Genomic DNA, 18,404 nt, shown 5'->3' with positions numbered 1-18,404 from the left:
TTTCACCATGAAATCAAAATTCTGATGACGTGTTTACTGGCACGAGGGCGGGACAACCTGTCACTCACATTAGATCCACCAATAACAAACCACAACCATCTAACCATCCAATCAAAGTCCCGTCCCTACATCTTTTCTTCTTTGAAAAGCCATTTCACTCAGGCTACGTCTACATTAATCCGGATACATTTGAAAACGGCGTTTTCGTTTATAAACGCTCTTTGTCCACACTAACGTTTCAGGCGTTTTCGGACGTATCAGTGTGGATGAGAAACTTTTGAAAAACGGCTAAAAACGCTAAATTCACCTTTACTGCGTATGCGTAAAACCCCACAAAAGATCACTGATGTGATTCAGATGGAAAAATAAATAATGAAGTTATCGCGCAATTCTTCTGACAGGATAATTTTATTTAGTAAAATATCTCAGCATTCACTGATGCGGTCCAGGCCGCACGCAGTCACCATATGTTTGGTCTAAAACGCTAAAACTGCTCTCATGTACTGCCGCAGGACAGCAAATGTGAGTAAATTCTGTCATCTTTGCAGGACTGTGATATGAAGAGTGTGCAATGTAGAATATTTTTAGCAACAGTGTGAAAGTGAATGGCACATAACAGGCACAATACTGGTATAAACATGAATATCTATTGGTACAATATGCGTCACATGACTAAATTTACGTCATTGTTTTTAAATACCAACGGTTTCACAGTCCACACTACAAGGAGAAAACGGCGTTTTCAAATGTATTTGGAGTGCGTTTTCAAAAAAGCTTAGTTTTCATTAAAAAAAAACACCGTCTCAGTGTGGACGGAAGATAGAGAAAAATATACGTTTTCAAACGAAAACGTATTAGTGCTGACATGGCCTCAGATATACGTCACAACAGGGACGTCTTCAATTTCATCTAAATTCACCCTCTGGAATGATCTGAGCTGCTCTCCACATTCATTCTCTAGCTCTATAATCTGACTGTATGACAACTGTTGACTCATTGGAGTCTATTTCCCTTTCTCCAAATACATTTTAGGAGAAACAGGACAAAGTTACTTAAGTGACTCTTAACTGAGTCCCCAGAGCTATGAAAGACCAAACACCTGGCATTCGGAAATAACCAGAACATGTCCACACATTTTCAATAACAGTATTAAGGCCCATTTACATCAATAATGATAACTATAAAAATAACTATAACTGCATTAGCGTCCACAGTAACTGAAGATCCAGTTCTGTTTATTATAAATGCAGTTTTGTTGCCTGTCGCTTTAAATGTTTGCACTCTTTAAAGTTGGGTGGATTCTGATTGGCTGTCAATGTTTTTATCATTCATCACCAGGTAAAAAAAAAAAAAAACATTTCAAAAGTGATTCCATCGATATATCAATCCTTATTATCGTTATAGTTGTGTTGTGTACTCTCAATTATTAAAACTTAACAGTTATACTTATTACAGTTACTGTCCTTGGTGTGAACAGCCCTTTTACATTAGTTTGTGTGATGGCTGCTATACTCAGAAACATGCATAACATACCATACTAGTTATGACATTTTGATTTAAAGTCACGATGAAATGTAGCGACAAACACAGTATGATGAATTGTTCCTAATAATATCTATAACATGCATTTAGATAATAGAGTGAATTTTCATTTCATGCACACTTAATAAAACCCAACTAAAGTCATGTGAAGACAACCAAGGCTATGCAAAATCCTCCAGAAAAAGGTTAGAAACAGCCTTTGTGAAACAGTTTTGTAATGTTCATCTATGTCTACAGTATGTATGTGCTTGTGTGTGTGTGTGTGATCTAATACACAGTCATGTCGTATGAGTTGATGCCGGAGCATTAGGTTGACAGACAGCGCTCTGTGTCCTCTATCGCTCACCCCTTCACTGGTGACTTTAGTGGCTAAGCAGGCATGAATAGAGATGGGCTCTCTCAGAGAGGAGGTCTCATAATTATTAGTTTTAGAGCCTTTTCTCAAATATCCCGCGGGAGCAACGGGGTTAAAAATCCATTTGTGGGAAGTGTAGCATGACAGCAAGCACGGTCTCCCTGGAGACAGCCAACATCACACAGCAGCGTGCGTGTGTGCGTGCGTGCGTGTGTATGTGTGTGTGTCCTCCGTATGTAACGCATTGGTCTGGTGTCTGTTTTTGTGGCAATGAGTGGTCTTGTTCACAAACTGGGCTCGGCTGAAAGTTAATACTCAACATTCACAAAGTTGTTTACCCCTTCATATGTTCATCTATGAAATAGTTTGGCTAAATTGATATGACCTGCTTTCACGAAGACAAATTTGAGACTAGCTGCTTTCTTTTCAAATAAACAATCTCAGCCTTAAAATTTAACAGCATTTCCCTACTTACAGTATTTCATTTGTCATTTACCAGAACCTGAAAAATAAGCAATTCTTAAATATACATATCCATACTGCATATGTCCATCTATCTACCCATCTATCTATCTATCTATCTATCTATCTATCTATCTATCTATCTATCTATCTATCTATCTATCTATCTATCTATCTATCTATCTATCTATCTATCTATCTATCTATCTATCTATCTATCTATCTATCTATCTATCTATCTACCCATCTATATATCCATCTATCTACCCATCTATCTAATTTAACAGCATTTCCCTCCTTACAGTATTTCATTTGTCATTTACCAGAACCTGAAAAATAAGCAATTCTTAAATATACATATCCATACAGTATATGTCCATCTATCTATCTATCCATCTATCTATCTATCTATCTATCTATCTATCTATCTATCTATCTATCTATCTATCTATCTATCTATCTATCTATCTATCTATCTATCTATCTATCTATCTATCTATCTATCTATCTATCTATCTATCTATCCATCCATCCATCACAAACGATCCATTTCCATTTGTGAAATGTAATTATTGGAAACGAATAATGTAACAATTATTTCTGTTACTGTTACTGAAAGAAAACAAATTATATTCTTCTTATATTCTCATTCAAAAGTTGAGTAAGTTTGTAACCTCAATTCTCAAGACTTTGAACTTACTTTGATTGCATCTTGCCATGAATGCTCTCGTTGGATTTTTTCAGCCTCTCCAGCCAACCTCTGAAAGACAGAAAAGATACAAAGGTCAAAGGTGAAGGATCATGGGTAACAGTAGAAGAATGACCTGAAGTCTCAAATCCATGATGACAATTTGTTTGAAAACAGCATGTATGTAAGATAACGTGTATAATATTTTAGGTCCTGTAAGGGTTCACAATTTTATGTTTTTTCATGATTTGTGACCTGGCCCATCATTTTGAGTCACTTTAACCCAGCGTTTTATGCTCTTAAGTAAAAATGGAATGATTATTATTATGTTTCTATTTCAAACGGTTGCACACACATAATTACTCAAATGATGGCTGAGACGTTGCTTTTATATTTTAGAGCTTAAATCTCAAAAAGTGTTTCTGGGTCAAAGTGACTCAAAAAATGATGAAGTCTGTCACATTTTCAAACACCTTTTTGCTCACTAGTTCATTTTGAAATGGGTCTAAGCTGTGAGAAATGCATTTTTAAAAAGTACAAATATTCCATGAAGTTTCTCAATTAATATACTGTAAGCTCATGCTGCATGCATAATAATTATAAATGAATTAGAAAATGTTTTGGATGGAGTTTAGCACGTCACACTGCAGGAAATGCTTTTCATACAAAAAGTATGTATCAATTACCCATCTACTAGTTACACTGGTGGTAAAAGGAGGAACATGAGTGTACATTTCATTCAAAAAGAATTTCCGAAAGGACAATAAACTTAAACTTAAAGGAACACTCCACTGTTTTTTGAAATAGGGCTTATTCACCTTCTTTCCTACATTTAGATAGGTGGGCAAATGCATTTTTGTCTCAGTGCATGCACTGTTTTAGTTTGACAGGGTCGGCGCTAGCTTAGCTTAGCATAATGAATGGAATCCTTTGTTGCCAGCTAGCATGTCCTGAGTAAAAGTGATATATAAAAAAAAAAAAAACTAATTACTTCTTGTGGCCTGCGTATTCACAGCGAGTACAAATAGCGATGCACAAGGGCGTAACTTTGGGTCTACCATTGGGGGGGTTAAACTCGCTGCATATTTATTAATTTATTTATTGAATAATTTTCTTGTGTAAAAGGTAATTTGCCGTTCCTGTTTTAGAAATACATTGTGATACTTTTACTGATTTAGGCTACTTAACGTAAATGCAGTTGTTCACTTGACTATTTATGCCATAATGGCACAGTGTTTAAGCACTAGCCAGCAGTGGCAGCTTCCAATTAATTGATTTTTTGTGTGTTCAATATCTTATAAAAAAAAAACTAAAAAAAAAAAAAAAACTTAAAGATTAATCAATTGCATCACTGTATTGGCACCTACATGCAGCAAATGTATTATACACAATTCAACTCTCAATATTACAATATAGGGTGGCACACTGGAGTGCAGCTTGCACCTTTATTCTGAACAGATTTCACATATTGGTGGGCATCACCAAAACTCACCATCCACTAACAAAATCTTTAAGTTTATCTGTTAAAATGTATTTTATTAACATCACATTTTAAAAACTTAACATCAAATAACAGCATTAAAAACTTTCAAAGAGAGAAAATGAAAGTGCAATTATATTATCACTTTGCATGAAATAAGACTCAAAAGTAGATAAAAAAAATTGTGTTTGCATTTAGCCTCTGATAACATCAAATTCAGAAACTGGGAAAGTGTGGACTAGTTGTGCTTTGATTCATTTTGTCACTTTGCAAACTGCAAAAAGAACAAAAAAATTATAAAAAAATAAAAATTATGATAATAATCTCAAATTGAGCCGGAGGTGGTAAATTCCTAATAATTTACGTATTTTTGTTTTTAGGTATTTTAAGATAACTTACCTAAAATACGTTGCGCATACAACTAACGCGATCGTTATAAAGGTGTTTAAACAACAAAACACATCCACTTGCACATATTTGACAATCGGAATATCAGATATATCCTGCTATAGCTAACAAATTTGTGAAATTTTGAATAAAAAGAAATAAAAGCAGATCATCAGTCATTCATTCAGCGCTATTGTGGCTGCGGTGTGACAAGCAATGAATGACGCGTCTCCATGGGAACCATAAAGTGATAGCCTAGCTACTACTTTTAAACTTACGTGTAAAAAGGTTCAGCAAGGCTTACATTTAAATGTGTCTTTGTTTTGTTTTGAGTGTATGGTCAATAAATAAAGGAATTAAAAAGATGGGCACAAAACCTGTTTGTCGCGCCCCATTTGTCATGTCTCTATTCCCCCCCAGCAGTAACGCACCTCCGTTTGGTCAGGATTTTTCCTCTTTTTGGCTGGTTTTTTCCTCTTTTTGGCTGGTGTCGACCATAGACTGTAAAAAATGGTGTCGACCAACAATGAAAAATCGTTGTCTGGCTGCCTTTCAGTGTCCTTTTTCATCTTTCCATCCGTTAGCATGCACCGTCAGCTTTCTCCAACCATTCATCCCAGCGACTGCGCAATATAGTGAACAAACTTGGTAGAGAAAGCGGGTTGGGTAATACCAAGTAGTCGGCGGTGCGGTGGGCGGGAAGTACATTACAGATTATTTAAAATATGATACTATCTTTCTTGCTGGCAAATGAAATAAAGAAAACGAACAAAAGTATTCATTCGGAATATTTCATATTTATTTTAATATGTGTGTGGGGGGGGGGGGGGTTATATTAGCTGGATCAGATTTTCGGGGGGGTCATAACCCCCGTAACCCCCGTGCAAATTACGCGCATGGCGATGCACATTAACACTAGGCGATTTCCTATGCAGATATTGACTTGGGACTATATTAGGGGGAAGCACAGACGAAGCACTGCTACTTGGGCGCAGAGATATCACGCCCAAGTAGCAGTGCTTCGCCTGTGCTTCCCCCTAATATAGTCCTTAATATATAAGTCAATATCTGCCTAGGAAATCGCCTAGTGTTAATCTGCATTGCTATTTGTACTCGCTGTGAATACGAAGGCCACAAGAAGTAATTAGTTTTTTTTTTTTTTTTTTTTATATCACTTTTACTCAGGACATGCTTGCTGGCAACAAAGGATTCCATTCATTATGCTAAGCTAAGCTAGCGCCGACCCTGTCAAACTAAAACAATGCATGCACTGAGACAAAAATGCATTTGCCCACCTATCTAAATGTAGGAAAGAAGGTGAATAAGCCCTATTTCAAAAAACGGTGGAGTGTTCCTTTAAATTTACATGCATTATAGTGCTATATTCTGGAAATGTTGCTTAAATCAATTTATTTAAATCATTTCAAGATGAAACAGGAAAAAATGTCTTAACAAACTGGAATCCTACAAATCTTATGTAAAGTGCTTTATGTATTGTTTGTAACGCAGGATAAATTGTCTCTTGACACAGTTCTCAGAACACGTGGGCCGCTCAGCATGTTATAGATTCATTACATGCGTCATCATCATTGAAAAGCTCCATCTCTACAGAAACAACCCACTCCTCTGTGTTAATAGTGATAATTCACTTCAAACCTGCTCAATGTCAGGAAACTTTTCCCAGAAAGTCAGTGTGGCAGATGTTTCACACAAATCTACATTTCCACGACACTGACTCACAGGCTGCATCCCAATCGAAGTCTTCTACTGCACACTACAAGTGTGTGCTTCACTAATGATGGATGAGGAAGTATGTACTTTTGAGTGTGTGACACAGTATGGAAGTATTGGGGCAAAACAGTACAGTCATCAAATTGAAATAAAAAACCCTTTTGCTGCATACTATTTGTGTGTAATAAATTCAATTCATTGCATGAATGTGTTGTGTTAGCATCTTTATTTTTAAATTCATTATTCAGTTTTAGGTTCACATATCTAAAAACTGACAGTTATGTGAAAATTTTATAGAAAATAACCATCTTTAATCACAGCACAAAGGATTGTGGGTAATATTATCCCATTACACATGCTTCACTATTTTACTACAAAATACTAAAGAACAGTCACAAATGAATTATTAGTCGCTATTAGTCCAAACAGCATTATGGGACGCACATTTTGAAAAAAGCACACCAAACAATGTGATTTAGGACGCACTAATGCTAATTAGCTGATGCTAATATCCAAATTAGGATGCAGCCAAATACTGTGTTCAATTTAAAGTGAAATGTGGGATATTCCTGCACTTTTCCTTCAAGGATGCAGGAAATTCCGAGTTGCAGCAACAGACTTGATTCCAGTTTCAACATGTTGCCGTCTAAATGAAGCATGTGTTTAATTGGCTGCGTATTGATTGCATCAGCACTATAATTGGTTAAATGTGCACCATGCAAATTTTAAAAATAGCTGATCCAAGTAAGACTATGGAAAATAAGCTCTCTCCATCTGGACATTTAACTGACCTATGCAGTTCTCACTCTTCCTGCACTCGTGAAGGAGAAATGAACACCTGACAGCTTCAGACGGGACCACAGATCAGTGCGTGTGCCAAGATAAAAATGGAGGAAAGTTTGCAAAAGTTTTTCCACTATTGATTGCTAGAACTGTTCAGGCTGTCTCTTCAGAGTCTGAACAAGATGTTCTTCTAATGAGAGCCCATTTGGTTGAGGTTCACAGCTGATATGCCAGCATAATAATGGAAGGATACACGGACATTCCTTTCCCATACATCACTCCCTGCTCAGGGAAACGTTGCTTAAAAAAGCAGAACGGAAGAATTGGCTCTCTTTCAATTTATGAGTGTGTTAAATTGGCCACATGCCACAGAAAGCTGAATTGGAATTTTAACTGGAATTACAGGAAAAGGAATTTACAGTTCTATAGTTTAAAGAAATTGAACACAGGTGCATTCTGGGAAATTAAATGTTCTTCCCCATCTATCTATCTATCTATCTATCTATCTATCTATCTATCTATCTATCTATCTATCTATCTATCTATCTATCTATCTATCTATCTATCTATCTATCTATCTATCTATCTATCTATCTATCTATCTATCTATCTATCTACCATCCATCCATTTATTTATATATACATTATATATACTATATATATATACATTATATATACTATATACATTTCAAACTTTGCTTTTCTAGTTAAAAAATGACAAATCGGAATTTCTTTAGAATTTTAGATAATTTAAATTCAAATTCCTTATGTTTAAATTTTATTTATTTTAAGTTTCAAATTCAAATAAATTTCACTCCGAATATGAAAGTGGTTTGGTGCAGGTTTTTTATTTTTTATTTTGGTTGTTTTTTTTGTTTTGTTTGCTAGATAAGCCAAAAATATGTATAATCAATCAAATAAATGTATATATTTAAATAAATGAATTATAAGTCCAAGGACATCATGCATGCATGCCAAATGCATTTACACAAGTCATATGAACTACTTTTATGGTGCTTTTTTGAACAAGAGCAGAGTGAACATTCAACTAAACCATTCAAACTAAATCACCTTTTGTGCATCACAGATGAAAAAGGTTTGGAATAACATGAGAGTGAGTAATGGACAGAATATTACATTCTGGGTAAGCTTTTGCTTTAATCATGTGTGGGAGCGCGATATTGTTTCCAGTCTCCATTTCCGGACACCATTGGACGTACTATAATCAGAGCAGCTCCCACACAGGTGATTCACGCTCTCATGTCTCGCCCAATCCCTGTTATTCGTGATTCTCCTGGGGAGATTCACCTGATCTGAGTCCAGACTCACCCACGAACACCTGCCGCCCGTCTCCGGGCTCAAGGTGCAAAAACTCCCACTCATTTCCACTCGGAACATGGGCAGACTTCCAGACGATCTCCTTCACTCGACTCTTGACAAAAGAGCCCTCATCAAAAATATCAATTACATACCTTTCATTGACTGCATTCAAAAGCTTTCAAACTGTGGCTTAAGCAACTAATAGGCTCGCTGCAGTAATGCACCTAATGTTTGAGAAATAACAGAGCGAGCGTTTGAGAGGTGAGCCTAATTCAAGGGCAGTTGCGTTTAATGGCTACACCATTAGGAGTAATGCAAGCACCAAATGACACTCCACTCCAGGGTGCCAATTCAAACGGTATTAAACACTATGTCTTATTGACCAGGCTTGCGCTAAGGGCATTATCCACATCCATCATATGCTTTTCATGCATTTGAAATCACAGTCGTGATCCTGATTATAAGTCAGAACTCCATTTAATACAAAATAAATTGGTCCTAGATATTAAGTGTAAAGAAATGTTTGTTGTTGAAGGCGAAGAGTGTAATTTCTGCACCTCTAGCAGCAATAAACGGCATTGCAATGTTTGGCAGCGATTAGTATTTATTGAAATTCTGTTGTGTGTCATTAGTGGCGCAAAATTACATACTCACTATTTACTATAATAGTGAGTTTGAAACATGGAGAAAGAGCAAGTAAAAGTGAAATCAAACAAAGTTTAATGTGTGTAATGTGTGTATTGTGTGTATTTTAAAATTCAGAATAATTTTTTTTAATCTGAAAATTCTGACTGAAACACAAAATGGCAAATAAATAAATAAACCATCCAATTGAACAATAAAATAAAAAATCCAATTGAACCTGAGTTTCCATTAATTACCTTTCTAAAGTGGCAATGAATAGTTTGAGATAGTATTAGTACAGTATTAGTATAGACTAACTCTGGTTGCAGAAATCTGCATGTGTATTATAAAATCTGTGCCTGGATATAATCAGCTCAGTACAGTTAACCTGAGGGCATTCGCTGTTAATGTCGAGACTACAATAGCTGACATTTAACTCTGAGAGGCCATTGGATCACTGATTGATGACCGCTAAGCTGTGCACAAATCACATATGCACAGTTAAACAGCCATGACACCTCTGATTGGTGCAATATTTACAGTAGAGAGCAAATTTGTTAAGTACGTTTAGTTTGGCCTCCTCTGAGAAATACATAAAAGACAACGTGAAACCAGTGTACTGTACTGTCATAATAAAAGCTTCTGGTCTTATTGTACAATATGTACTTATTAATGCAAGTTAATTTTTTAATAAACATATAATAATATCTCCATCCCTGAAATAATGTAAGCAAAACTGCAAAGACAAAGACAAATATATATATATATATATATATATATATATACAGTATATATATAATATATATATTTGAAAAAATGTGAAATAATATCATAAGATGATCCAAATTGGAAAAAATATAACATATTTAACCTAATATTGAAAGAAAAAAAATAGGAAATTATATTTTGCTTTAATAAAATGAATTATATTTTAGGTCTCTTTATATTTATATATTTAAAATGTATTAACAATTAAATAAATTCAGTTAAAAATACTACTAATCACGTATACACAATTTAAATAATTTATCACATTTACAGTAATGATATCGCATTACAGTAGTCAACAGACAAGCTTAATTGTCACAAAAAAAATCATACTTTTCAGTTTTAATTTTTATGACTTAATTTCAGTTGAAAATGTGGCATATTAAAAATGTTGTGAATGCCATTTCATATTTTTCTTTTAATTAAGACAGTGTTTTGGAGTTTGCAGAGTGCAGACAGCAAAGTGGCATTTAAAAAGTCAGCGAAACAGTGAAAATTCAATATGGCTTCGTTATCTGTCTGATCAGTAATCGTGTCTCTCATCTCTGTGTCACAGCAATTCAATCTCTGAGACTTATTGTTTTGTACTGTCTTTCTCTTATTGCCTTAACTTCCTTTTATCTATCCATCTTCTTTACCTTCTCTTTTCTGGGCTCTGTCTCTCTCTTTCAGACAGTATTTGGTGCAATTGCTCAAGTTTGTTAAGGCACGCTTCACTATTATACAGGGATTTTAACAAAGCGCAAACCCCTGACCTTAAGAATTAAACTTCAGCACGTGACTCGTCCTGCATCCCACACGGCTCTGTCTTCTGTGCTGACATCAATGGACAAAAACAAATGGCTTATAAACCAAAGGCAATGACTGATAGATATTTTCCTCTCTCCGCTATTTTTTTATTTCATTCTCTTTTCTCTCTCAGCTTGCCCTATCTGTCTCCCTCTCTCTCTCTCTTCAGTCATTCCAGGAATATAAAATCCTTTCCAAGAGCTGTAAAAATGAAAAACCTTAATATTCATAAATGCTGTTTCACAGTAACTCAAGGGGCAACTATAACCACTCACACAAGCAGTCAAAGAGAACAAACACACAATGGCTGTACTATATTAGCACACTACATGTAAAATAAATATATTGGATGGATGGATGGATGGATGGATGGATGGATGGATGGATGGATGGATGGATGGATGGATGGATGGATGGATGGATGGATGGATGGATGGATGGATGGATGCATGGATGATGGATGGATGGATGCATGGATGATGGATGGAAATAGTATTTTGTATTTTTTGAAATAGCATGCAGTATGCACATTTAATTCAGTGCTAGCTAACTACTGTATATTGTAAATAAATGTGGTTATTTTCCATTTTAACCAAAAAGTCCAAATGAAATTGCTTCTGCAACCTGCTTTACCTGTAATGCAATGTGACCTATTTCCAAGGGAAATAGAAAAAAAAATAGATTGAACTGATTGGAAATTGATATTATTCATTATGCATATGCAGAAATTGATTTGATAGTGAAAACCGAATCTTTTGCATTCTGTGCGGTGTGTGCATATTTTTTAGAGTAGTATGGCAGCCTGTTATTCCAAATATATACAGGCATCTCACACTGGGAAATCTGATGCAGTGAGGTCAATCAACAGTTAAATGGTTTAATTCAATACACACTGAAGCGTGTGGAAGAGGAAGTCAAAGTCTTGGTTGCCGTGCCACTGTGATGCTACATGAAAACACGCACACATAGAGGTCAGGTCAAAAACACATAAATAAGCCTTTGTGAGACCTACATTATTGTCTAATTGAACATTCAAATCACGAATAAGATATCAACTGTGATCTGAGAATATCTCAACTGTTTCTCCTGGAGATCTTTAAGATTAAATGGAGACTTTTGAGATGACTTGAAAAATGTCAGATGTTCTTCTTTAAAGGGGACTTTATTAAAACTGTTTCACCACAGCACTGAAAGTAAATGGAGACTTTTGCTCAAATCTCTGTTTCTCAGATTTTCACATAGTGATGGGTCTCATCTGAGAGTTCATAAAAGATCCCAACATCTCAAATCAGCAATCAAAAGTCAGGACTTCAATGAAATAAACATTTCTCATTAAATTCAACAAAAATCTAATGATCTGAGCTGCTATTCACATGGAAGTTATGCCGCTATGAATAATAACAACAGTTTACACCATAATAGGAGAACCATCGTCTTTCTGCTTCAATATGTAATGTTTAATCCAATGTGTTTCTTTGTAATGATTTTGCGAAATTTACTAGCAATTTATGAGTGAAAATTGTTTCTTATCCAACACCATTTTTTTTTCAGTGTATGAAAGATGAAGCCTAAAATGTTATAATTTAATATTATTATTCTTTATTACTTTTCATAATCATTTGTAATCATATTTATGTATTTTGTGAATCATAGTGTTCTTGAATATACATGTGAGAGTAGGAGACAGGGAGTGTGTGTGCTGGAAGAGTCACAGACATGGATGTGTATGCAGTGTATGAGGTTTCCACCGAAGCATATGTTGACTTAAGGATTGGGTATACACACTCCATGTTAAATAGAAACCATATGTTCCTCTGAGCATATAAAACTCAACCTCTTTTTCCAGAGAAAGCTGGAGAAAGCTGCGTAAGTGAACATTTCTCTCCTATGCTGACACATAAAATAAATAAAAGAGATCTCTCTGCAAAATAACTGGCGTCCGGTCCCGTGAATTAACAACAACGGGGAAAAGCTTAATTTCTAAATCTACAAAAGAGCAACCTCAGAGAAATGAAATCTTCCTCAGTGCATGTCAGAGTCAGTTTGGTCCAAACCAAAGTTCCAGAAGTGAACCTGAGGAAAGATGCAGCAGTGTCCAGGCCTCGCTCCGGGCTCTAAGCCCTTCATTCACTCCTCAGCGCTCAGCTGGGATTAAACCCAATCACTACAGCCACTGAGCCAGAACACACACAATAACAGATGGGCACACACACAGATTCAACCAGAGAAAGACTGCCATTGGAATTCAAAACTTTCAGCTTCTGTCCGTTGTGTGTGTGTGTGTGTGTGTGTGTGTGTGTGTGTGTGTGTGTGTGTGTGTGTGTGTGTGTGTGTGTGTGTGTGCTTTTCTCTCCCTCTTTGTTAATTAATCACTTTTTTGCCTTCATAGTAGCCACTTATTCAATCCATTTCCATTTTGCTTACAATATCACATTATTGAATAAAACAAATGCTAATGGCACTTCATGTTTCAAGACATTTTAGTCAAACTTTTGAAATGCAAATTGAAATGCAAACTGTATTCCTAAATTAAAAGACACTTACTGAATTAAACATGCAAAATGATGAGGTCATGTGACAATGCAGAATATGAAATATTCAAAAGTCTGAAAGGGAGCATTTCATTGATCAAAAGTGACAGTATTATGTAACAAAAGATTTCTATTATAAATAAATGCTGTTTTTTTACTTTCCATTCATCAAAGAATTCTGAAAAATGTATCATAGTTTCCACAAAAATATGAAGGAGCAAAACTGTTTTCAACAGTGATAATAATCAGAAATCATCATCTTAGAATGATTTCTGAAGGATCATGTGACGCTGAAGACTGGAGTAATGATGCTGAAAATACAGCCTTGCATCACTGGAATAAATTACATTTTAAAATGATTTAAATAGGAAACACTTGCTTCATCTAACTATCTATGAAACACTTTTATCAGACAGAACTACAATATTGTCACACATGTGGTTTTCCATAACACTGAAATAAACACCAGAGCTTTACATATCATCTGCTGGTTTTAAAAGCATGATTCCTTCGCTTATTCCTCCTCCTGGTTTCATTCCTCTCTTCAGTCAAACCAGCCTCTCTGAATCACTCCAGCTGACTGAAGCAGCGATTGTCTGGATTTAATTGAAACTCTTTTGAGACAACCAGGACAAGTGGATGAGAATAAACCGGATAATGGGTCTGATGGCAAGTAAACATGACAAACACACAAAAGTGGAGTGGGTGTAGAAATCCAACGCTAATCTACATCTCTGCTCAGACAGTGTAAAAGGCCAATTCTCTGGAAAACCCTTGAATTTAGGATGTCTCCGTTTGGACATGAAGCGAAAGACCAGAGATCACTGTCTAACCTGACATTAAATGCACAAGAGCTATTCTCAAATAGTTTTCGCAAGGAATAGACATTAAATAAGTCAATGTAAATGCATATTTTGTCATAATTTTTTTGACATGAGAGCACACACCTAAAGGCAGGGTAGGTTATTTGTTCCATAAACATTTTTTTGTTAAGCTGGTTGAAAGTCTCTTCACATCCTGACAGCAATCACTAAGTTAAGTGGTCTAAATACAGTATATATATATATATATCGGGTGTGGAAGGCGTAGGAACATAAAATGTTCGTCCAATCATTGCATTCGGTCCGATACGATGTCCTACCTGCCTGTCAACACATGTATTTCCAAACCTCTGCACACCTGCTCGCGCAGACATCACACGTCATCAACACGTTTCATGCTCTGCAGAGTTAGACAGGTGTCAGTCACCGAGCATCACGACGAAACAGCAGCCGCCTTTTACAGTTCCCACTGAACCAAAACTACAGCTCACACCATAACTACTGTAATTTAGAAGAGATGGAATCCCGTGACGTTATACTCTGAGCTGTTCATGACTCGAATTTACACTATCAACGGCAAAATGAATCTGCAGCAGTCAGGTGGTACAACTATAGGGCCCTATAATTTCCATGATCACGGAATCGCGGACGGAATCGCGGAATTGGCAAATTAACGCGGAATCTAGTGTTAACGCGGAATTTACATATTTGGAATGAAATTCTGTTTTTGTGTGGGAGAAGAACATATGTCTGGGGAATGTGGACAACACAACCCCTCCCGTCATTGCAGCTCCCCCTCCCCCTTCAAAACAAAGAAAGCATGGCCAGGCGAAGCGGCTCTCCACGGCTCTGCTTTCGTTGGCGAAAAAGTTAAGAAACTTGATGCTAAGCCCTCAGTAGTAGTCCTACAACTTGAATACTTGTTTAAATAACTTTTGATCAAATGTTTTTGGCTGTTACATGATGACAAAGTCAACTTTAATTTCATAACTCAGGGAGCACTTGCTGTATTTTGCCTTGTTTTTGATGCACTTTAATGTGCATACCTTTTCTTTAAACTTATATAAACTAATATAATTTATTTTACTGGACAGTTTAAAGATCATAACCATTCATATTTTGTTGTTACTTGAAATACTTAGAGTGCAGTGTTATGTTGCATTAGTGTTATGTTATGTTGCCCATTGCAGTAAATGTGATGTTTGTTACCTCAATAAATTTAAGGTCATTCCTATTTTATTTGTGTACATTTTAATCATTAACATTAAAAGCACACTCTTTTTATAACTAAAGTAACAGTAAAGGGTAAAAATTGGAATTGGGTAAAATAAGGGTAAAAGAATTTTGGAAAAAATAAAACAGATTTTATAGGGCCCTACAACTAGAGCTCTGTCTCTCGTGATGCTTTGGATCCCTGCTGTTATGCATTCATGTGTTTTGGAGGAGACGTGGCTTTGGTGGCCTCGCTATTGCTAGCCTCTCCAAAAATTGCCAACCCTACCTTTAATTGCTGAAAGTAAAAATGTTCAGCGGGTAAGAGACCTGATTTCGATCATAACTCAATTTTGACAACATTTTTGCATGTGTATGGCAGAATAATGCTATCAATTTACATGAACAATTTATCAATTTACATTAACACTTCACTTTTATCATTTTATTTCTGAAATTCAAATTAATTTAGTCATTTTATGAGCCGTTTACCTCATTGGCTTCGTGAGATTTGCCTCCACAATGCAGGGTTTTTCTCTGTGTTCCCTACAAAGACCTCGCACAAACACACACACTTGTGCAGGTACCATAAGTGCTGACACCGGCTGAACAGCCTCAACAGTTATTGTACAAAAGCCAAGCGTGGGCTGAAGAGGACACCATGAGGACACTCGCAGCCTGTCGTCCTGTTCCACACAAACAAACAGAGAGAGACACGTCGCCGCAGTGTGTCCGTCACCTGCACTTGTAAAGCAAATAGAGGACACGCACATTCACACTCAAACACCCTCACCCTGAAAAACCCTTCTCGGCGCTCTGATGTTGATACGAATATCATCTCTGGATGTGCGTTTGGCTACAGGCAGAAGGGAAGGTCAGCTTTTCGGGTCTCATAAGCTCTGTTTCTAGTCAGCGCCCTCGCTGTCTGTGATCTACACAGGCATCTACCTTCTGAGACAGCATTTCTAACTCCTATGGAGCCTAAGAAATGACATCTGAAATACACTACACAGGCAGCAACTCTGTACGTCTCACAAACAGTGCTTGACACACAACTGATTCCAAATATAATTTCAAGCATGTTGCTAAGATAAGACAAAAATTACATAATATACACTAGATATTTAATAGATTATTACATTTTTTGAAGAAATTCAAATGAAACTAATGTTTTTGGTAAATAAAATGAAATAAAATTAAGCAAAATATAAATAAAAATATAAAACTAAAATTAGAAATGGCAACTATCTTGTCAATCAGTTGAAATAAATTAGTTTAAGTTGAAGTAGTAAAATTACTAAAGCTTAAATAAAACTATATCATAGCTACAGTATACTGTATATAAATAATACAAACACTACTTAATATGGGGTTAAATATCCCATTTTATTAAAATGCTTATTATTTCATGCAGTTAGATTGATACTTTTCAATGAAAACTTTTCTATATTGCATAGCCAAACAGTTTAATTCGCCAATATTTGTCCATTTATAATAATATGATCTGCATTTACTTCTAGACATTTTCTAGTGTATTGATTAGGAACAAAATAACATGCTTCAAATGTCCTCCATGTGGAAAAACATTCCTTATGTTTTCTCACATTAAACAATATGAATATGCAAACTGACCAGTTGCTGCCTATTTCAAGACCCAACTTGAAAACTGTCCAGCTTAAAATCTGGTAACTATTACGATCATGCAAGACCAATTAAAAAACAACATGGCTAGATGTCTATGACAAGCTTGGATGTACTTAAATTCAACATAAAGTCATAAACTTAAAGTCAATCCCATCAGAAGATGCTGTCTAGGTAGGCAGCTCACTACGCTTTAGAACAGATTCTCGTAATATACACATCAGCAGAGATGAAGAGAGAGACAGACAGAGCAGACGAGATAGTCGGAGAGAGATGACAGCCAACAATGTTCTTTTAGGTACTGACATGGCAGTGTTATCTTAGTCTATCAAGCCGCCCCACTCTCTTCCACGTCCTTCTCTCCCTTCCTCGTCTGAAACACACACACACACACACACACACACACACACACACAGTCTGGAGCTCAAGGGCGAACTGTTTATTTTTGCTTCCCATCTCGTTGCCCTTTACTTCAATCACGTTCATGTAGCTTCAGATCCGTGGCAGCAATCATGAAACGCTGCGAGAAAAAAGAAAGGTCACGCAGAGCACGTGGTGACAGATATCTGCGGCGCTGAGTTATTGTATTTCTCATATTCAGAAGGGAAAGATCTGCAGTGAGATGACAGCGTCGCAATGTAGGCGTTTTGGTGAACAGACAGCGTTTGTGTTCGACAACGCGTGTCGGCCGTGTTTTTTGTGCACATGCGATGCCGTGTGTGGTCGTGTGCATCGGAGCTGGTGTTTGAGACGTCTATGAGTGCGCAAACACACACACACACAAACACGTGCATGTGTGTCAGATTGGGGGGCTTTGAAGAAAATATGCCGAGCCAGCCAGCTCTCAAAGCAATTACAACAGATTGGCAAATTAAAATGGAGGCCTTGAGCAAACGGAGCGTGGAAACATGGATAGACGGTTGGATGTTGAGGGGGGCAAAATCATTTCAATGATACTAGCAGCTCAGAGCAATTCAACATCCCACCTCCAAAATCAGCGCTCGCTCAGTTCATTATATTTACATGGACTTCATACCAGTCGCTGCCTATTTCAATACCCAAAATGAGAACGGTCCAGTCTAAAATGGGAAATTACATCAGATTGACTGCCACTTACTCACTGTAGCATGCTCAAATTTAGCTTGTTAATATAATGCATTAGCAGTAAGCAAGCTAGTGATATAATGCTTCCTGAGCACCAGTGTTGACATTGTTAAACTTAAACTTAAACAACGTAAAAAAAAAAAAAAAAAAAAAAACTCTTTTGTTA

The 18,404-nt window shown here is 36.3% G+C and overlaps 1 protein-coding gene across 1 annotated transcript in view; it reads right to left on the bottom strand.

Annotated features, from left to right (window-relative positions):
• Positions 1–18,404, bottom strand: part of cacna2d2a (calcium channel, voltage-dependent, alpha 2/delta subunit 2a) — a 221,880-nt gene that overhangs the window by 118,886 nt on the left and 84,590 nt on the right. The window contains exon 4 of the mRNA XM_081381233.1: positions 3,060–3,119. Within this exon, the coding sequence (XP_081237359.1) occupies positions 3,060–3,119 (60 nt within the window). The remainder of the gene's footprint in view (positions 1–3,059; positions 3,120–18,404) is intronic.

Source organism: Scardinius erythrophthalmus (assembly GCF_964197995.2).
Source record: "Scardinius erythrophthalmus genome assembly, chromosome: 12".
Classification (NCBI taxonomy): domain Eukaryota; kingdom Metazoa; phylum Chordata; class Actinopteri; order Cypriniformes; family Leuciscidae; genus Scardinius; species Scardinius erythrophthalmus.
The sequence above is the reverse complement of the archived record's forward strand: the minus strand, read 5'-3'. Positions and strand labels throughout refer to the sequence as shown.